The sequence below is a fragment of the Antechinus flavipes genome, chromosome 4, assembly GCF_016432865.1.
Source record: "Antechinus flavipes isolate AdamAnt ecotype Samford, QLD, Australia chromosome 4, AdamAnt_v2, whole genome shotgun sequence".
Taxonomy (NCBI): domain Eukaryota; kingdom Metazoa; phylum Chordata; class Mammalia; order Dasyuromorphia; family Dasyuridae; genus Antechinus; species Antechinus flavipes.
Window position 1 is genome coordinate 193,714,842 of NC_067401.1, and position 23,121 is coordinate 193,737,962.

Here is a 23,121-nt window from a genome sequence, read left to right on the forward strand (position 1 = left end):
GCCTTGTTCTCCCCCTTCAAGAAGACTAAATCTCCCAGTTTGGTACATCCTTTTGGTTCACAATGAGTCTCCTTAATGCAAGAACTCCAGAATCAAAGCACAGATAATGATGCTCTCATACAGTAACATGTTTGTTCTCCTGATGTGAAATGGTAATGAGCAGAAGCAGCTCCTGGAGCATCAGGGCCTCTGAAGGGACCCTTCTTACAGTTAATAATTCTACTGTAGGGTCAGCTGTAATAAATTAGCTACGAGAACATAACTTGAAATCTAAGATCTAAATTGATAGGCTCTCCTTGTGTCACTCAGTTATTTATTCCCTTATTCAGCTGCTGAACTCCCTGAAAGCCACGCGGATGGCTATATGCGAAACTTTAAGTTCCATACAGAGTGTCCACAAAGTCTAGTGCAGTTTGAAGCTTTAATAGCTTAAATCTTGGAGAAGAACTGCACTAAGATTTGGGGGACATCCTGTATAAATGTAACTGTTGTTGTGTGTACTTGCTGGTCATTGGACATGGATGTCACCTTAAGGCAATATTCACAAATTATCTTAAACAACCCGATGGGATTATTAGCCCCTTCTGCCTCTTTTTCAGTCCCTTTGGAAGTAGAAAGTAGCCTGCTAAAAAGTGAGAGGTTTTGCTTTTTTTTTCTTCCTTTCACGGCTTGTCCTAGCTGAAGAATAACTGTATCTGGGGATGAGCCTCTCTGAAACGAGTTAGACTGGTTTTCAGAAAACAAATAGAGTCTGGACTGTACTGACAATCAGTCTGTTTCCTTCTCTCCTGTCCCCCGACTGCCCCCGTTCTCCCTGGAAGGAAGGGGAAACCCTTCCTTCTCTGACACTTCCCCGACACTTCCCCTCTTCTGTCGCTGCAGGCACGCGCCCTCCACCGCCCGCTGGGAGGCGCCTCTGGGAGCGAACCGGCTCCGCAGGACCGCGGGCGCGAGCTCGCTCCCGTGCAGCTCAGCGCCGCGCGGGTGGGTGGGATCGTGGAGGAATCGCCGATGCCCAGGAAGCTAGGGTGAGGTGGTCGGCCGGGGAGAGCGGTCATGGCGGCGTCGGCGACGACGGTGACGGTGACGGCGGCGACAGCAGCGGCGGCGGCCGGTCTTCCCGGCAGCGGCGAGGCCCGGAGGCCGCCTTTCCCTTAGGACTGAGGTCGGGGCCACTCAGGTCCTTCCCTCCGGCCCGGCCCCGGCCCCGGCCCCGGCTCCGGCTCCGGCATGGCTGGGATCATCAAGAAGCAGATCCTGAAGCACCTGTCCCGGTGAGAGCCCCGGCCCGGCCCTTTCCCGTGGCCCTTCGCTCCGAGGGGTCGGGCCCCCCAGCTGGCCCGAACCCCGGTGTAGGCGTTCGATTCTTACCCCCCTCCCCAAAACACACACACACACACACACACACACACCGCCCGGGCCGCCTCTGTGTGTGTGTGTGTGTGTGTGTGTGTGTGTGTGTGTACACACATGGCAGATCTAGGTACCTACAATCCGACCCCCGCATTTTACAGAGGAGGAAACCGAGGCTCAGAGAGATGGAGCGACTCGCCCCAGAGTCACACAGGTGGAAAACACCAGAGGGGTGATTTGAACCCAAGTCCTCCTTCCACTGCTGTTCTTTAGAAAGTCTTAATATGGACCTCCGAGCTCCCCCGCTTCCCCCACCTCGTGCTGCTGGAACTCCCCGCTTCATCACGGCCAGTCTCTTTGTGTTCCCTTCCCTTCCTCTGCACTCCCTTTCCGGGCTGGTGGGACCATGAAAAAGTGGAGTAGATCCGGAGACAGAGGGCCCGAATTCCAGTTATGAGTTCCTGCCACTTCGTTTCCTCGGACGATGCTCTGGATCTCCAATTCTTTCTCTGTAAAACGAAGGATTGAACTAGTTGTTCTGTAAAGCCCATTCCAGCTCTGAACCTATGGTGGTGTATGTGAGATTCTCAAATTCTTTCTCTCCTATCCAGCAGCTAGGCTCTTGCTCCCCTCGCAGTCTGTATGTCACCAGACTCACCTCTACCATTTGAACTCCTGTAGCCCCAAACCTTCTTGTTCCATTATTTGCTGATTCCCTAAGTCTTTCCAGGCATCTAATATTTATGGGGAGAGGCTGTCAATAATCTCTAGATCCATAACCCTGGTGTATCACCTGTGAAATAGTGTTCCAAATGTCTTAGTGCAGTTTTAAGCTTTAATAGTTCTATATGATCCTGTCTACGTGGCATCTCCCAGTACTCCCTGCCCCTTTTACTCATTTGTTAGATTAATTTGAGGTAGATCTTGTGGGTTGGCTGAGAAAGGTCGATGGTCTTCCCCTTGGCATTGGAACTTTGCCAAGACCCTTGTAAAAATAAAACTTGATACAGTTTTGTAGCCATTTGTTAAGCAATAATGTCTTGTGGCTGAGGAGAAGTGGCAAGCAAAACAGTATTTTGATAGGCAACTGAGAGTCTGTCCCAGCTGTTACATTTGAAGGTTGCCAGAGCTTATGGCAGAGAGACTTTAATGTCATTTCTCTCATTCATATCCGATTTGATCTGACATTGATTTAATAATCTTTTTAACTTTGGGTGTCTGTTTATATTTGTAATATGGGAAGATTTGGTGACTGCTTTAGTTTGGTTCTAGAACGGTGAATCTTATCAGAAGAAGAAAAGTTAAGCATTGTAACCAATACTAATCACTCAGGTCTAGCACTGAGGAAGACCTTATTTTCCCACATTTTATGGTTTATGGTAAATTGGTTTGATGAAAGTGGCATGAGATTTTACTGTTGTCCAGAGATTCTCTTCCCTGGTTGATATACTGCTCTGCTTGCCTTTTTAGAATTGTATTAGTAATGAAGTCTGGTTCTAACTTTTTCTAACAGACCAAATAGGGAGATTTTTAAAAGCTTGAGCTAGAGCTGGAAAGACCTTTATTTAGATCACCATATTCAGATTAATGGCTTGTGTGGTATTTCTGGTCTGGAAGCAGGCCTCAGAATCAGGAAGATCTGAGTTCAACTTCTGCCTCTGGCACAAACTGATTTTATGATTTTGGGCTGAACTCTCTGAGACTTTATATTGCAGAACAATTTCTGATGTGTATTAATGTTTCTTAATATATCAGTGTTATCATAGGTCTTGTTTCCCCAATCCCTTCCTGTTTTACCTAATATTAATTTGTACAATTTGTTTAAATTCTGCAACAATCATTAAGCATTTCTTATATAAAGAATTCTAGGCATTGTGGGAAATACAAAGTTTATTTAATACACAGATCCCTGCTGTCATGTAGTATTTTATAGTTTCAGGAAGTCAAAGTGTTTTTGGAAACTTGTATCATTCACCTAGTCCCCCTAAGCTTCTCCTTGAAATAATTGAAAGATGAGCTCCTTAATACTATTATCTTTCCAGTATTAAAAGACTGTGAGTCATGGAACATTATAGCTGCTGAAAAACTGAAAATGAATTCCCCCAAAGTATAATGGAGAAACATATGGAGTATATGAGTAGGCTTGCAGTAGATTACCAATAGGGAATTATGAAGAAGTGAAGAATGTTATACGAAAAAATGTTATGTTTTGTTAGGAGCATAAAATAAGATGTCCTACTCACAAGGGAAAGAAAAAACTAACAGGTGGACAGTTCCTGTGCTCTTTTACCTACTCCTGCTGTCAAGAAAAATGAGAGTAGCCCCCCAGGATATTTAGTAGATTTCTTTAGGTAAGATTATATACTGCAATTGTGCAAGTACTTTAACTCATCCTCATGTTTGTTATGGGAGGAGGGTAGTAAAAGTAGGAATAGAGTAGAAGGGATATTTTAGCTAATTAAATAGAGAAAAGAGAGAAAAGAGTCAATCAATGAGTGTGATGTGGAGGATACAAACAATTATAACAACAACAATAATAGCATTGATAAACTTCTTTAAGGTTTGCAAAGTATTATGCATATATTATCTCATACCTATGAGGTAGATGGTATTATTGTTCCCATTTTACATTGAGGAAATATCCAGGTATTCAGATAAGAACCTGAAGTGAATCTGGGTGAGAAGGTCAAATGACCTAGGGTCTCACCCTAAAAGTCTCAGGTGGGATTTGAACTCTTGCCTTCCTGATGTCAAGTCTGCCACTATGCCATCTGGTGGCCTCAGAGGTTTAAAAAAAAAAAAAAAAAAAGCCCTCAGACAGCTACTTATAGGAGATAATGCCTACATACATAAAAAAGTTTAATGGTAGGGTTTTAGACATGGCAGTTTAATAGGTGGTATTGTTATCAGAAGTAGGGAAGATATAAGGAAAAACTTGTTTAGGAGAAAAAATAATCTTAGTTTTGAACATGTTGAATTTGTGCAGTTGGGATATCCAATTGGAAAGTGCTAGACCTAAAGTTAGGAAGACATGAATTCAAATCCTGTCTCATACTTACTGGGCAAGTATTTAATCCTCTATCTTATTTTCTACTTCTGTAAAATGAGGATAATAATGACACTTACCTCACAGAATTATTGTGAGAATAAAACTTGACATCTGTAAAGTATTTTGTAGGTCCATTAAGACTTACAAAAGCTACATAAACAGTTGATTGTTATTTTTTTTTAATCTTTATAGTGGAGAGGACTGCAAGAGTTAACATATGTAAAAAGTTTTATAAATCTTGAAATAGTATATAAATATTTACATTTATATGTATATATTATCATTACTGTTATTTAAGTTGGAGATGTGTGTTCTGGACCCAAAAGAGAAATCAGAACTGAAGCTAAGAGATTTGGGAGTTGCCTTTATAAATGTGATAGTTGAAGCTGTGGCAAGTGAACAAAATTGTTAAGGACAACAATTGTAGTAAGAGAAGAGGCTGAAAGATTTAATGGGCAGAACTTTTTTTTTTTTTAAATAACTTTTTATTGATAGAACCCATGCCAGGGTAATTTTTTACAGCATTATCCCTTGCATTCACTTCTGTTCCGATTTTTCCCCTCCCTTCCTCCACCCCCTCCCCTAGATGGCAAGCAGTCCTTTACATGTTGAATAGGTTACAGTATATCCTAGATACAATATATGTGTGCAGAACCAAAGTTTTCTTGTTGCACAGGGAGAATTGAATTCAGAAGGTATAAATAACCCGGGAAGAAAAACAAAAATGCAAGCAGTTTATATTCATTTCCCAGTGTTCTTTCTCTGGGTGTAGCTGCTTCTGTCCATCTTTGATCAATTAAAGCTCTCTTTATCGAAGAGATCCACTTCCATCAGAATACATCCTCAAACAGTATCGTTGTTGAGGTATATAATGATCTCCTGGTTCTGCTCGTTTCACTTAGCATCAGTTCATGTAAGTCTCTCCAAGCCTCTCTGTATTCATCCTGCTGGTCATGCCTTACAGAACAATAATATTCCATAACATTCATATACCACAATTTACTCAACCATTCTCCAATTGATGGACATCCTTTCATTTTCCGGCTTCTAGCCACTACAAACAGGGCTGCCACAAACATTTTGGCACATACAGGTCCCTTTCCTTTCTTTAGTATCTCTTTGAGGTATAAGCCCAGTAGAAACACTGCTGGATCAAAGGGTATGCACAGTTTGATAACTTTTTGAGCATAGTTCCAAATTGCTCCCCAGAATGGCTGGATGTGTTCACAATTCCACCAACAATGTCCCTGTTTTCCCACATCCCCTCCAACATTCCCTGTCATTCTAGCCAATCTGACAGGTGTGTAGTGGTATCTCAGAGTTGTCTTAATTTGCATTTCTCTAATTAATAATGTGGGCAGAACTTTTTAAAGAGATTGGTAAGAAACAAAGGAGCATCAGTTAAGAGACAACGATATGGAACAGAAACTTTTAGGGAATAAGTTGTGTGATGCTTTTGAAGCCATGGAGAAAAACAGAGTAGAGCCTGTTGCATAAGAAAAGAAGAGTATATCCAATAGGCTGAAGTAGTTAACCTCATTAAATACTAATTTTTGTGTACTCTTGAGCATCAGGTTTCTGGCTGCCTTAAGTTTGAGAATAAAAGAAAGAGAATACTGAAAAGTTTAGCTTATACAAAATTACAATCACAAAATTTTATTTTATTTTTATTCTTTTTGTTTTTAAAATGACAATCATTTCTAGATAGACCTGTCTTCTCTACATTTTAAACCCTCTTTTCCCAGAAAAACAGCTGAGGAAAAAAAAAGGGACATAATGAGTATATCTGATAATGTATGCAACATCCTGCCCTTATAATTCTTTACTATTAATCATTGGAATCAAATAATTTTAGAACTTAAAAGTCATTCAGTCCAGATAAGGAACCTAAGACCCATGGAAATTAATTGACAAATTTATACTAGGATGAGGACCCATGACTCTGTTACTAACCATGAGTACTTTTCATTACAGTAGAAATGAATTATTTTTCTTTTTATGAAGAAAATGTTTTGGGGACAAATAATTAGTAGTATAAATCGACTTGAATTCTCAAGAAACAAGATTCTTTGAACATAGTTGGCTTAGGTATGTTGGGAATTAAAAAGGAGTTTTCATCTTCTCAATAGATAGGCAGTTGTGATAGCTAAGAAAGCTTCTCTCTGCGAACCATTCCAGAAGTGCTACTATTCTTTCAGATAACTTATGGTAAATCATGTTCCTGAGGATCATATGGTCCTATTATCTAGACCATGGCAGGAGTATGAGACAAAATTGTTCAAGGAGTTTGCCGATAGGCATGCTTGCATCTCAACAGCCAGCTTGGTTCCAGGCTTTCCTGGTCCCATTCTTTTCCAAACAAAATCTTGCCCAGAGACAGCAACCCAGAACCACCAGTGCTGCAAAGTGTTGAACTGCCAGTGCCCAGGATAAGAGGCTCTGAACTGTCAATGCTGATCCAGAGAACTGAGGAACAGTGGGAGTGGGACAAGTCATCAAGACAAATCTCATGATTGTAAGGTGGGGAGGGCGAGGGTCTATGTAGCACTCGTTGAGAGAAAGAACACAGCATCTTGCTAGGGCCAGTTCTGACTGGTTGCAGAAAGACTGGTGAGACACTTTGAGATCCAGCACCCAAGAAAACCATAATCAGAGGGAAAGGATTCAGGAAGTGAATAAAAAGGGGGAAAAGGGAAGGGAGAAAACCAGATTTCAGAAAGAAGAAGTCTCAAAGACTTTGAATGTAAACAGGTAAGCAAATAGGAAAAACAGAAGGAAATATAGCCTACAAATCTAATAAGTGAGTTCAGGTAGTTAGGGATAAATACTGCAAAATAAAGGAAAATGATCCAATATTAAATGAAACAGAGGATCCTTTGGAATTTGAAGAGAACATGGAAACACAAATTACAACACACTGTTCCTGAGTAAAAGAGAAGTGAGAATTTTGACAGCAGAATTTTTTTATGTCCTGAAACAATAAGGAACAGAATAGAAAAATCTGAATCTATGATGGGAAGCCTCAACAACAATAACAACAACAACAAAACAAAAGAGAGAACAATAAGTTGGGAATGCTTAGGAGAAGAAAAGCAAAAAATAATAATATAAAAGAAAGTATGCTGACTTTCCCAGCAAAACATACTATACTTAAAGACAGATAGCATGGAGACAACCTAAGGTTCATAGATCTCTCAGAAGATTATGAAAGGACCAAAAAAAACCCTCTTTAACATTATAATGAAAGAGATAACAGAATTGTCTAGAACTTCTGAACATAGAAAATGAAATTCTAACTGAAAGAATTTACAGATCACTTCTAGAAAAACAACAAAAAGCCAGTCATCTACAAACTATAAGACACATAGTGATTAAACTTAATTCAAATCAGAAATCATAAATTTTGCAAGTCAATTGGAGAGAGACCCTCCAGTATAAAGGAAAAGACCTTTGAATAACTCTACGTTACCCACTAGGAAAAGAAGTCAATAGAATAATGTATGGCAAAGAGCTGTGGAGCTCAGGATGCTACCCAGCATCACCTAATTTTACAGATCTTTGTTTAACATTATAGAATGAAAAGTGGACATTCAATAATAAAGAAGAGTTTGAAAGATTTTTAGAAAGAAAAACAACTGAATACTTCTCAAACACCTCAAAAAATAGAGAAGCATGACAAATTCAATAAGCAAAGATAGCAGTAATAGAGTAACTGTACAAAGACTAGTAAATATGCTCAAAGAGATGGATAAAGGTAGAATCTATAGAGCTGATAGTAAAGAGGTGGACAGGGGTCGTTATAGATAGAATCTGGTGAAATCTTGCCTACAAGTAAAGGTTTCTTTTGTGGGACTACATGTGAGGGTATATGAAAGGGATGGGAAGGGAAGGAGAGTTGGGGAATAGAGAGGAATGTATGATATGGTAGGGTCAAATCAAGGGTTAGTGATGAGGTGAAAGTGACTTCTGTGTTTCAGAAAGGAGTCTCTAGAAGAAGTGGATGAGGAAGAGGGAAAGGTTAAAAAAGGTAAAGAGTAGTAAGGAGGAAAAGGAAGGAAGCCTTTAAAGTTGGAGGAGGTCCTATGGATGAATGCTATTAGGAGTGAAAGGAGATGAAAACTATAATGGATGAGGTCTGGGGGATTTGGTGCTTGAAAGAAAAGTCTATTTGTCTTAGGAGGGATAGAGTTGAAATCTCTGAATGCAACTAGTATTCAGAGCATTTGTTATAGCTGGGAACACTGGAAGTTTTCCAGATAAATGCAGAAAAAAGATTAACTATAGCTAGTGGTGAGAGAAAGATGCTACTGTGTCTTCTCTTGACACCTTATTGGCATTGTTCTAAGAGTAATGCACAATGAAAAGAGAATGAAGGGGCAGAAAGCATCTAGAAGGGAGAACTTAGAATGGATTCCTTGGAAGCTTTGATTTTATGAAGAATACAGAGAAAAAAGAGAGAGAAGATTATTATAAGGGTTGTGAATCAGAAAATGAAAATCTAGAGTATATGAAAAGAAATGGATAATGATGAGAGTAAGAAAAATCTTTTTTGGAAAGGCTCACAAAAAATGAAATTTTAAAAAGTAATGAAAAGGACTAACTAAAGAGCAGAAGAAGAGTGAGAATTCCTCTTAAGGAAAAAAGGGAGAAGAAATAAAGAGATAAAAGCCAAAAAGAGAGAGAAACTAATAAATTTCTAAAGAATAAGAGGTAACAGATGAGAAAAGGGAAACAGAGATAAGGGAAAGAGAGCCAGGGAGATCAGGAAAATCTTAAAAAAAAAAAAAAAAAAAAAAAAAAAAAGGCAGCAAAGTAACTACTGTGTTTACAGCAGAAAGGGAAAAATTGTAATTTAGGAGAAAAAAACAATTTTAGAGACAGATGGAGAAAAATATAAACTTAAATAACTCATAACTTTAAATACAAATGAATTAAATATCCAATAAAATGGAAAAGAGTGACAGATTGAATAACAAAACAAAACCTTACAATCTGTTTCTTACAAGAAACATTTAAAGTACAAAGATATAGACTAAACAAAACTGAGGGGTTGTGAAAAAATGTACTTTGTATCAAGTGAATCCAAAAAAGTAGGGGTTTCCATGATACTGTCAGACAAAGCAAAAACAAACATTAAAAACATAAAAAGGAATAAAAAAAGAAAACTTTTTTATATTGACAGGAGCTGTAGACAACAAACCAATATCAATAGTAAGTATATATACTCCAAATATCTTAATATCCAAATTCATAAAGGAAACATTTCAAGAAAACCTAGACAATAAAACATAATAATTACAAGAGACTTCAATACCTCTCCATAAGTTTTAGATAAGTCTGACAGAAAGATAAACAAAAGGAAAAACACAGAACTGAACAAAAGACTTGTGATCTTTTTAGTTTTTTATGGTCTTTTAATGGGGCAGCAAATTAATATACATAATTCTCTGAACAAAATGGATCTTTTGCAAAAAGATTACAGACAAATATAAGGAGGCAAAAATAGTTAATATACCCTTTTAAAAATATAGAATGAATATAGTGTGCATATCCGGCCCCTCCCCACCCAAGAGTTAAGAGTTTTCTATTTACTAGATTCCCTAAAAATTTTTTTGCAATGAGATGATAAAGGCAGTATTTTTATTATACTTAAGAATCACATTCAGATATATCAGAATCAAACAAAGCCTGATAAGTGATGAGTGATATGAATAAGAAATTTTCTTTTTTTTTTTTTTCCTTTTTGCTGAGGCAATTGGAATTAAAGTGACCTGCCCAGGGTCACAAGCCAGGAAGTATTAAATGTCTGAGGCCAGATTTAAACTCAGGTCCTTCTGACTTCAGGGCTGCTGCCTACTACACCAATTAGCTGCCCAATAAGTAATTTTCTAAAGAAGAAATTCAAGCTATCAACAACTATTTGAAAAATATTCCTACACAGTAATAATTAGAAAAATCCAAATTAGAACAACTTTAAGCTTCTATTTCATACATCTTTGGCAAAGTTAACCAAAAAAGGAAAATGACAAATGCTCAAGAACCTATGGAAAAACAAGTTTATTAATACACTATTGGTAGAGCTGCGAACTGCCCTGACCATTCTGAGGGCAATTTGGAACTGTGTCCAAAAAGCTAACCTGTCAATATCAGTACAAGTATACCAAAATATCAAAGAAAGAGGAAAATATCCAAATGCTATTGTCATTCAGTTGTTTTTAGTTGAGTCCAACTCTTCATGACCCCATTTGGGGTTTTACAGGCAAAGATACTGGAATGGTTTGCCATTTTCTTTTCTAAATGCACAAAAATGTTTATAGCAGTTCTTTATGTGGTGACAAAAAATTAGAAACTGAGGGGGTGCCTACCAGTTGTTTAATGACTATACAAGTTGTGCTATATAAGTATGATTCATTGTGCTATTAGAAATTATTAAGGGGACAGTTTCAGAAAAACGTGGTAATATTTGTACGAGCTAATTGAATATAAGTTGAGCAAAAATTAGGAGAAGAATGTATACAATAATAACAAATCTGTAAAGATGACTTTGAGTTCTGATCAACACAGTGACCCATCATAGTTCCAAGGGACTCAGCATGTCCACATCTGCCCTCAATTTGCACTGAATTCATCACTTTTTTACTTTGTAATAGATAGAGGTGGTGGCAGAGGCAGATTGAGACAGTTTTTTTGGGGACATGGCCAATGTTAACAAGGGCATCATTTTTGTTTTTGGTTTCTCTCTGGTGGAGAGAAGGTCAAGGAAATAAGGCAGTTCTTCACTTGTAAATAAAATATAATTTGCTAAAAATAAAGTAAAAAGTCACTTCATTAAATCATTTTACCTGGCCAATTCTTTAAGTAATCATGTATATTTTCTTCCTTTCACAACCAAATTCCTAGAAAGATTCTGTTTAGGACTATCTTTTCTCTGTATTCTCTTCCTTGGTTATCTCATTAACTTTCATGATCTATGGAGATGACTCTCAAATCTTCCATCTTATTTTCAGAATGGCATTTCCAGTTGCCTGCTAGATACCTTCATCTAAATTTCCTAAATTTGAGATTCAAATCATGACCCAAAAGGAATATTTTTATCCCCCTCTAAAGAATAACACTTCCAAACCATAAGTTAAATTATAAAGCATTAATCATCAAAACTACTTGATGTATTATTGGTTAAAAATAGAAAACTAGATCATTGTGCCAGTGTAAATCAATAGACCAGTGTTAATAAACCCAGGAGCATAAATTACTTGAGGAAGAACTCTATTTGGCAAGAAATAAATTAGATTCATATTAATATCTTAATTATAAATCATATTAAGCTCAAAATGGATATGTGGAAACTGACTATAAAAGATCATAGTATCAACAATATTGGAGAAAAACAAAATTAGGTCCCTTTCATAGCTAAACAAGGGAGAAGGAAATTTATGTAGTTCTTAACTATGTGAAAGACAGTGTACTTCATAATTATTTCATTTTATCCTCACAACAACCCTAAGAGATAGGTGCTATTATTATTCCCATTTTATTAAAGAAACAAAACCAAACAGATTAAGTGATTTGATCAGGGTTATATAGCTAGTAAAGTATCTGAACCTAGATTAGAATCCCTGTCTTCCTGATTCCAGATCCAACACTCTTACCTACTGCCTCCTAACCAAACAAGAAATAAGGTTAGCACATAAGATAAAATAGGGAATGATGATTACAAGATGATGAAAATAAGAACAAAATGAGTGCAGCTAGATAAAAAGAAAAAGCATCTATTTGGGAAAAATCATTTATAAAATATTTCTGTTAAGGATCTTATATTCAAGGTACATAAGGAGATAACACAAGATAAAGAGAGAGCTATTCCCCACTAGATAAGTGGTCAAAGGTTATGAATTATTTTTGTTTCATGAGGCAATTGGGGTTAAATGACTTGCCCGGGATTACACAGCTAGGAAGTGTTAAGTGTCTGAGAACAGATTTGAACTTAGGTCCTCCTGACTTCAGGGCTGGTGCTCTATGCACTGCACCGTCTAGCTGCCCCCTAAAGGTTATGAATTCTCAAGAGAATTTCAAGCTATTCATAATTGTATAAAAGATTGCCCAAATTAATATCTTAATTAATAAAAGATCATTAATAAAAGAAATGCAAATCAAAATAATTCTGAGATTTCACATATATAAATTAGTAAAGATGACAAAACAGTCAATAGTCAATGTTGAGAGGGGTTTTAAGAAGACAAAAACTAATTTGCTGTTGATGGAGCTGTGATTTGGTCCAAATATTCTGGAGAACAATTTAAAATTATACTTAAAAACCTAATTAAGAAATATTTATTAAGGGTTTTTAAATTTAAATTTAATTTTTATTAATAAGCATTCATTTTCTTTTCTCTTTCTCCTCCTGCCCATTGCAATGAAAAATTAAGAAAAACACTTATAACAGTTATGTATTTTATCTTCCCCTCTGCCTTATGATTCCTAACTCTGTTCTTCATCCTTACCATGATTGCCAATCCATCAATTCCCTCGTTTCTTTCCCAGGTCATCATCTGTGATGACCGCGTATTTAAACTCAGCTGGAGTCAGGAATTCAGGTTAAGGGAAACATCTTCAAGCTTTATTGAAGTGAAGAAGTGAAGAAGGATTGCGATAGCAATATGGGCAGCTGCGACAGGAAGCCAGCTAGCAGAAGGGGATTGGAGATGAAGGGCCATCGCGATAGCAATACGAGCAGCTGTGTCAAGATGCCAGCCAGCAGTCTCTCTTTTCCCTTCTCTTTCCAGCCCTCTGCCTCCACCCACCAAAAACGTCATTTCCTATACAACACATCAGGACTTGCACAAAGAGTGGGCGGGGGCCATTCTTTCTCCAAGCATATATATTAATATAGTATGGTCCAATTACTATTTAGCCTCACATGCTTGGGACCTCAGTACATCAACTCGAGCTTCAGCCCATTACATCTCCCGCTTTCTTTTGTTTTAGAACACAGGTGGTCATGCCATCCCTGACTCCTCAGGGAGGTCAGAGCTCCCAAGGGGAGGTGATCACACCCTCCCTGACTTCTCAGGAAAGGAGGTGAAAGCACTGAAAAGGAGGTGATCACAACCCCCCTGACTTCTCAGGAAGGGAAGTGAAAGCACTAAAAAGGAGATACTCACACCCTCCCTGACATCTCAGGAAGGGAGATGAAAAGCACCAAAGGGAAGTGGGGGTTGCTAGCGGGTTTCTGGGCTGAAGGGTCTTATTATGCACAAACCCATCAGCATGGGAGGTATTACACAAGCATATAGCAATAACGCAGAGGCTATTAGTGATGACTCTCCCCATAGTCAGTGCAGGCTTGATGTGGTGTAACAAACATGCACATGCAAATAACGGAATAACAAACAATATAAATCAATATTGCCAGAAGTCCTAGAAGGAGGGTATGTAAACAGCAGTCACACATACGCCTTCTTCAGCAGCCAAGAGATAGTCCAAAACCAATCTATTGTCCATTGCTTCACATATCAGGGAATCCAGTGATCCCCCCAAGTTTTTGAAGTCCTGCAAAAGTCTTTTTATGTGTTAGGGAATCCAATGATTTCAGTAGATTTTGAAGTCTTGTAAGAGTCTTATCATTTCTCAGAAAATCCAATGATTCCTGAGGGCTTTCAAGTCTTATGTCTCAAAGAATCCAATGATTCCTAAGGGTTTTCAAGTCCCACAACAATCTTATGTCTCAGAGAATCCAGTGATTCCTGAGGGTTTTCAAGTTCTACAACAATCTTATCATGTCTCAGAGAATCCAATGATTCCTGAGGGTTTTCAAGTCCTACAACAGTCTTATGTCTCAGAGAATCCAATGATTCCCGAGGGTTTTGAAGTCCAACAATTTTCTATGTCCATGAGTCAAATGCCATAACTGCCACACTCTTTCAAATGTGAGCACAATCAGCAACAGAACTACCTGATATTTCTTGGGTCTTCTCCTTTGTTTCAAGGGTCTGCTCTGTCTCTGCGATGGACAAGGCGAATACGGCTCGTTGGCACCCATCTGATTCCTTCTCCACCTGTAGAGATACAAGCAAACCTTCTCCCCCAAGCAGTTCGCCTATCTGGTCCCTTCCATTCACCACTTTCTGGGTCTCTCCACATCACCTGGCGATTATCTAAAGATAGTGGAGCTGCTCGCACTGGACACTGCCCTTCCAATGGGTTATAAAACCTGTCTGCTGGGGCCAGTGCATCTTTGTCAAAAATCAAGAAGTTAATAGTATAAAGGGTTAGATTTAGAAGTTCTCTAGAGTTACCCTTGGCTCCCTCTTTCTTTTGTTTTTGGAGCAGCATCTTAATGTCCCTGTCTTCTTTCTACGATTTCCTGACCTTGAGGATTAAAGGGTATGCCAGTGGTGTGTAAAATCTTATACTGTGCACAAAAGTGTTCAAAATGTTTGGAGGTATATGCAGGTCCATTATCTGTTTTTATTGCTTGTGGCACAACCATAATTGTGAATGCTTGAATGAGGAATTCAGTGACCACTCGGGCTGTCTCTTTTGCTGCTGGTATTGCAAAAGTGAATCCTGAAAAGGGGTCTACTACAACGTGGATAAAAGACAGACGACCAAAAGATTTATAATGGGTCACATCCATTTGCCAGATTTCACTGGGTCTCAAACCACAAGGGTTCTTCCCTGGAGGGAGTGTAGAAGAGTGGAAAGGAAGGCAAGCTGTACAGCTTTTAAACTATGCTCCTAGCTTCCTCTTTTGTAATCCCAAATTGTAAATGCAAAGCTCGAGCAGCCTGATGGCATTTAGAATGGGATTCCTGGGCCTCCTGAAATAAAGGCATACTGGCTAACATAGTTAAAAGGCTATCTGCCTTTGAATTTCCATCAAAAATAAGATCTGGAAGTCTGCTATGTGAGTGGACATGCAAGATATAAATCTTTCCTGGATGCTTTCTCACTTGCTCCTGAAGTTCCTTAAAGAGCTGATATATATTAGAAGCTGCAAATTTTATTTGGGCTGTGGCAATTCTTTGTACCACACCTACTGAATAGGCTGAATCAGATATTATATTTATGTCTCCTGGGTAATAAGCGAGAACTAGCATGATCGCATATAATTTGTTCTGCTGAGTGGACTGAAAAGGAGTTCTGACTACTCTCTTTATAGTTAAGTCATGAGAGTATACAGCACAAATATTGTGTTTGGATGCATCTGTAAAGATAGTTGGTCCTTTAAGAGGAACTTTAGAAACTTTTTCTTCAAGAATCCATTGCCAATTATGTAAAAGTCTGGTTATCTTTAATGGAGACCCATGGCTAATAAAATTTGCCACTCTGGGATGGTCTCACATCACATACTAATTTGTGTATTGGTGTAAAAGGTGTATATCTTGTCAGGTCTCATCCCAGATAATTGTACTGCTCACTTAATGGCCTTTAATAAAATTCTAGCCACAAGCACTGGGTAAGGAGTAAGACTTTGTTCTGGTTGTGCCGGGAGGTTCACCCACTCTATCACACTGTCTCCTTGATGAAGGACTACTGTGAGTGCCTCTTGTATGGCTAAAACTGATATTTCCAAGGGTTTTTGAGTGACTCTTTCAACCACATTGGATAAAGCCAGTTCAACTTTTCTCAAAGCCTCTTGAGCTTCTTTTGTAAGCTGGCATGGTGAATTTAAAGCACTGTTTCCCCTTAAAATGTCATATAATGGTTGTAACTGATAGGTAGTCAAGCCTAACACTGGTTGCATCCATTGGATATCTCCTATCAATTTCTGAAAATCATTTAAGGTGTTTAGCTTCTCTGTTCTTAAGGACAGTTTTTGTACCGTAAGCACCTTAGGGTATATTTCGTATCCTAAATACTGAAAAGGAGCATGCCTTTGAATTTTTTCTTCAACTATGTACAATTTGTAGTATCTTAGTGTTTCTATGGTCTTTTGTAGACATGCTTCTAGCATTTGTTCCTCAGGTGCACATCCCAATATATCATCCATATAATATAATAGCATAACTTTTTGAAATGCTTTTCTTACTGGAGCAAGAGCAGTAGCAACATACATTTGACACATAGTGGGGCTGTTTTTCATTCCCTGTGGCAAAACTGTCCATTCATATCTTTTATAAGGCTCAGCTAAGTTAACGCTGGGCACTGAAAAGGCAAATCTTTTCATAGCCTCCATATCCAGAGGGATAGAATAGAAACAATCCTTAATATCTATGACCCAAAGAGGCCATTCTCCAGGCAATTGAGTAGGAGATGGAAGTCCAGGCTGAAGAGTTCCCATAGTTTCCATCTGTTCATTCACTTTTCTTAAATCAGTAAGCATCCTCCATTTTCCCGATTTCTTTTTTACAACGAACACTGGGGAATTCCAAGGACTTAGAGAAGGTTGTAAATGCCCTTGTTCAAGCTGCTCCTGTACTATATCTAATAAGGCCTGAATTTTATCAGTACCTAAGGGCCACTGTTCTATCCACACTGGTGTATCAGTTTTGCATTGGATAGGAACAGGTGAAAGTGTTGGCAGGCCTTCAACAGCAGCTCTGCCTAAAAAACCGAAGTACTCATTTTTAACCCTAATTGCTATAAAACGTCTCTTCCCCACAGATTGATGGGTATTTTTTCAACTATAAAAGGAGTAAAAATTCCTGTTTTGCCTTCAAAAGTCCATCTCATAGGACGCAGCACTAACTTCAGCTGCTATTGATCCTCCTACTCCAGACATGTAGGTGTCTGCTTTAATCTTTGGCCAGTGACTGGGCCAATTGGCACCTCTAATAACTGTATGATCTGCACCTGTGTCTACCAGTCCTTCTAATGGTAGGCCATTTATATAGATCGTGAGCATAGGTTGGTCAGCTGTTACAGCTGCTGTCCAGTATATTCCTGGATTTTGTGGTCTGGAGTCAGAATCTGGGTTTTTATCACCAGGTTGCTTATTAGGATTCTGTATGAGTAAACCTGATGCTACTACTTCTCCTGGGTGATAAGTCACACATTGTCTAATTGTATTAGTGACTGGGATATTATCCACACATTCCCCCAGTTTCCCACATCAGTGTGTGGATGAACACTGTTTTGTACATACAAAAGGAAGGTGAAATGGTCAAGCCTACTGTGCCTGGAGGCAAGGGATCCATAGGCTGGAGAGGAACAGATTTCACCACTCCAGGGGGTATCTCTGTTGTCCCAGCTGCATATAGCTCTACTCTCCCCAATTGTATTCCTTTCTCCTCTCAGGTTGCTTCCTGGCTGGTTGACTGTGTAATCCCCTTCTCCCATCATATGGCTTTCTGGCTGATTGGTCATGTCTGGGTACTGGACTTGTAGGCACTCTTTGGATGCACCATTGGCTGCCATCATGCCCCAAGTGTTTTTTGCCTTGGGCCCTGGGGCTGGGGCCCTCATCCCGTTTCCCTGAAACTGTCTACATTCTGAGGCCCAATGGAAGGCTCTGTTGCATTTTGGACATGGGGTATTGGGTCCCATATCTACAATGAGCTCTCAAATGTCCAACTTTTCCACACTGAAAGCATCTATGAGTTTCGCTAGAATTCCTTTGCCAAGAAGGACCCTGTCTTTCCATATTCAACATAGTTTGGGTATAATAAGCTTTTGTGCCCACTGTGGCACAGCGCCTTATGATCTCCTCTAAAGGAGCATCCTTGCGCAGTCCTAATATAATTCTTCTGCAAACCTCATTAGCATTTTCCTTAGCAAGTTGCCTTATCAAAATGTCTGTTACTGCATTTTCCTCATTTGTTCTTGTGATAACTGTCTGCAAACGTACCACAAAGTCAGCAAAGGGTTCATTTGGCCCTTGTGTTATTTTTGTGAAGGCCCCATCCTTGTCGTCTTCATTGTGGAGAGAAGCCCACGCTTTGATAGCATTAGCAGCAATTTGCTCATATGCTGCTATAGAATAATTAATCTGTACTGCAACATCTGCATAAGAACCTACACCTGTTAGTAGGTCACAGGTGATTGCAGCATGAACTCCACTTTGACTATTTTGTTGGACTTGTATCCTACAGAGCTCACTATATTCAGAAAGCCACAAGTAGTTTTGTCCAGGTTCTAAGCATATCCTTGCTATAGATTTCCAGTCATTAGGGGTTAAGATTTCAAAAGCCAAATTCTGTAATAACATCTTAACATAAGCTGATGTAGCCCCATAAAGAGTGCAAGCCTTTTTCAGGTCTTTGAGGATTTCTATATCAAAAGGAGAGTATTTTCTAGTTTCTTGACCTGAAGAATTAAACTGTTGAATTATAGGAAAAATGTGGTGTTGAAATTCCAATACATTTCTCCCTTTTGCTTTGGCCTTAATTAGTCCCTTTTTCAATCTACTCATAGGAGTGGCTGGATGCTGGGGGGGAGGTGCTAGTGCTGTCACTGCCCCCTACCCCCACCCCTCCTCCCTCCATCCTGGAAAGTGGAGTTGATGGAGGGGAGTCAATTACCTGCTCCTTAGGTGGGGCTGAAGCTGCCTTAGATTCACCACACCCTTGAGCCTCACTTAAGTCTCCATGCCCTGTGGGGATATGGTCATTAATGTGTTGTTTGTCTTCCTCCTTTATCTCAGGCTTCCCCATTTGGCTATTCCTAGAGTTTTTTTTTTCCTTTTCTTCTATAACTTATATGGTATCTTAAGGCCAACTGTATTGTATTGTATACATAGAATGCCTCTGTGGAAATTGAATGAGGACTGTTTTTGTTGTAATATGTAGAGAGCTGTTGACCAATCAATGCCCAATTATCTGGAGAGATTTGCTCTTCCTCTAAGAACCAAGGGGAGGTGTGTTTTAATGTACCCAGAAGTCTAGCTGCCTGTTCCCAAGTTATAAGTAGCCCTTGTCCTTCTATCAGCTTAAGCAGGCTTTCTATAGGGCCACTCCTGGATGGGGGTGGGGGTGTGGGAAGGAGAATTTTTAGCTAGCATTGTCCCATTTCAGCCAAAAAAGGTTACTAGTTTAGTCTTTAAGAAAATAAGTTCCCTGTTTCTCTATAATACTCACCTAAGTTCCTAGTCACTGAAAACTTCTTCAGTGAAAGTAGGGTCCTTGGTTCCCACGCTTGGGCGCCAAATGTGATGACCACATATTTAAAATCAGCCAGAGTCAGGAATTCAGGTTAAGGGAAAAATCTTCAATCTTTATTGAAGTGAAGAGGTGAAGGGAGATTGCGATAGCAATATGGGCAGTGAAGAAGGATTGTGACAGCAATATGGGCAGACAGGAAGCCAGCTAGCAGAGGGGGATTGGAGGTGAAGGGCAGTCACAATAGCACTGCGAGCAACTGTGTCAAGACGCTAGCCAGCAGTCTCTCTTTCCGCTTCCCTTTCCACCCCCCTGCCTCCACCCACCAAAAATGTCATTTCCTATACAACACATCAGGACTTGCCCAAAGAATGGGTGGGGGCCATTCTACTATTTAGCCTCACTTGCTTGGGATCTCAGTGCATCAACTCAAGCCTCAGCCCATTACAATCATCACTTTATTACTTATACTCTCATTTCTTCACTACCTTTTCCCCATATGATGTTCTTTACACTGGAATCCTCTGTCCCTTTATTCTATTGATTATCATGCCTTGCTATATTCCAACCTTGAATTATTCACACCATCCACTGCCTTTGTTCTTGTTCATGTGCTGCTTCATGGAACTATATAAAATCATGAATCCACACTGACTAGTTCCATTACAAATTTGCTATATAATCTTAATTGTGCCCGCTGAGAAACAAGATAATCCTTTTATATTATTCTGATAGATTCATTATCCCACTCATCACCAGAGTTGTAATATGCAGAGAGCTGTTGACCAATCAATGCCCAATTATCTAGAGAGATTTGCTCTTCCTCTAAGAAGCAAGGGGAGGTGTGTTTTAATGTACCCAGAAGTCTAGCTGCCTGTTCCCAAGTAGCCCTTGGGCTCACCAGAGTTATTCTAAACCTTTTTATTTCTCTTCAGGCTTTTTATGGCATGCCCATTGTCTTGGCTAAGAACATTGCCTATTTATATTTCACTGAAAAAATTGAGGTCATTTGCTTCATTACATTATTTAAAATAAGTATTATCTATAAATGACAGCTGGGGTTAGAATAACCTAGGTTTTATTTTATTAAAATTGTAGCCACACACATACTCAGGCTTAATAATTTGCTCATTTAGAATGGACATCTGTTAAGAACATGAAAAAAGTAGAGGGAAAACATGATGGATAGTGTTAAAAAAAAAAAGTTTGGGTTTTTTATTATTATAGCTTTTTATTTACAAAACATATACATGGATAATTTTTCTTTCTTTCTTTCTTTTTTCTTTTTTTTTATTATGATGACTTTTTATTGACAGAACCCAGGCCAGGGTAGTTTTTTACATTATCCCTTGCACTCACTTCTGTTCCGATTTTTCCCCTCTCTCCCTCCACTCCTTCCCCTAGATGGCAAGCAGTCCTATATATGTTAAATATGTCGCAGTATATCCTAGATATAATATATGTGTGCAGAACCGAACAGTTATCTTGTTTCAGGGAGAATTGGTTTCAGAAGGTAGAAATAACCCAGGAAGAAAAACAAAAAAAATGCAAGCAGTTTACACTCATTTCCCAGTGTTCTTTCTTTGGGTGTAGCTGCTTCTGTCCATCATTGATCCATTGAAACTGAGGTCTCTTTGTCAAAGAAATCCACTTCCATCAGAATACATCTTCATACAGTATCATTGTTGAAGTATATAATGATCTCCTGGTTCTGCTCATTTCATTCAGCATTAGTTCATGTAAGTCTCTCCAAGCCTCTCTGTATTTATCCTGCTGGTCATTTCTTACAAAACAATAATATTCCATAACATTCATATACCACAATTTACACATGGGTAATTTTTCAATACTGACCCTTGCAAAAATCTTCTGTTCCAAATTTTCCCCTCCTTCCCCCCACCCTCTCTCCTAGATGGTAGATATTCTATAATATATGTTAAGCTATATATTAAATCCAATATATATATATATACATATCCATATATTATCTTGCTGCACAAGAAAAATCGGATCTAGAAAGAAAGGGGAAAAAAAACCCAAGAAGGAAAATAAAACTACAAGCAAACAATAACAGAAAGAGTGAAAATGCTATGTTATGGTCCATACTCAATTCCCACAGTCCTCTCTCTGGCTGGAGACGGCTCTCTTCATTACTGAACAATTGGAACTGGTCTGAATCAATTAATTGTTGAAGAATGTTACATCCATCAGAATTGATCATTGTATAGTCTTCTTGTTGCTGTGAACAATGATCTCCTCGTTCTGCTCGTTTCACTCAGCATCAGTTCATGTAAGTCTCTCCAGGTCTCTCTGAAATCATGCTGTTGGTCATTTCTTACAGAACAATAATATTCCATAACATTCATGTACCATAATTTATTCAGCCATTCTCCAATTGATGGCCATCTGCTCAGTTTCCAGTTTCTTGCCACTACGAAAAGGGCTGCCACAAACATTTTTGCATATGTGGGTCCCTTTCCCTCCTTTAAGATCTAAAAGTTTGTTTTTTAATATGGAATGCATGTATTTTCCCTTAGAAACAAAGTTATAAGTAGTGGATAGTTTCCCAAGCAGGAGCATAACAACCCATAATGTATTCAGCTCAAAACTAATAGTGATATCCTTAATTCTAAGACCTGGAAACAAAGCTCGTTGTAGAAGGAAAAGAATAAGAGTTTCCTATGATATAGGACCAGCTAAGATTTTCCTTTGAATCTTCTTTCCCCTTGGTACTCCTCTTTATAAATACATAGAGCCTTTTGATACTCTTAAGTATTCTAGTATGGCATTCCACTTAGACACTCCATTTTTTAATCTTTTCTCCCCCCATCAAAATTCCCATACACTTAGTGGATTGGCTTTTATCTGATAAAATAAATATTAGGAGCCTTATTAAACTAGTGTATATTCTGTGAGTGAATGTGAGCCCTTAATCCTTTCTAGAAATATTTGCATTTTTAAGCAATGATTTTGCTATCCCAAATAAATCTCTAATTTAGTGGCATTTCAGATTATATAACAAAATGAAAGAAGAAAATTTAGGCAACTGTAGTTGGAGGATTTTTCTAATAGGAAGACTTAGATAAGCAGGCCAGCTCTGCCTTAGAAGAGTTATCCCTGATGGCAATAATCATAACTTATTCTTGTTATTAATAACTCATTTTAATAGATTACTTACAGATTCTCTAAAAATTGCAAAGTTTTCTATGATGATTTCTGTGAGGCTGATGAGGCAAGATGGTATAGAAGATGATATAACTATCAGTATTTGTGATTTTAATATCAGTTAAGGAGTGCTTGTTTATGGTTTCAGAGGAATAAAACAACCTTCCCATGGGAACCAGATACTTCTATCAGTGAATGTCAGAACTTTTCTAGCTATTATTGTTAGAAAGGTACTTTCCAAATTTTATTCAAGCTTCTCTTTTCATTATAGTAATATCTATATTAACAAAGAATAAGTATTCAAGTTATGTGTTTTGTTGTTAGAAGCCTTTTGAGAGGTAGAATTGATCTCAAAGACTTAACGCTTGTATTCTATCCTCTATATTTCCCCAATGTCCCTTATTAGAACATTGTTCCTTAGAAATATAATGACTGGGGGAAAGGGGAGAGTCAAGATGATAAAGAAAAGACTGGAACTTCCCTTTTCTCATCCCCAAACTTCTCCAAACACTTAAA

At 38.6% G+C, this 23,121-nt stretch overlaps 1 protein-coding gene across 2 annotated transcripts in view; it reads left to right on the forward strand.

Annotated features, from left to right (window-relative positions):
* The first annotated feature begins 920 nt into the window (after window positions 1-920).
* BLTP3A (bridge-like lipid transfer protein family member 3A) overlaps window positions 921-23,121 on the forward strand; it is a 72,871-nt gene continuing 50,670 nt past the window's right edge. Inside the window, exon 1 of one of the 2 annotated variants that reach the window (XM_051996430.1) lies at window positions 921-1,274. In XM_051996430.1, coding sequence (XP_051852390.1) covers window positions 1,231-1,274 — 44 coding nt within the window. In that variant the 5' untranslated portion in view covers window positions 921-1,230. The remainder of the gene's footprint in view (window positions 1,275-23,121) is intronic. The other variant, XM_051996431.1, reaches the window with a different exon arrangement.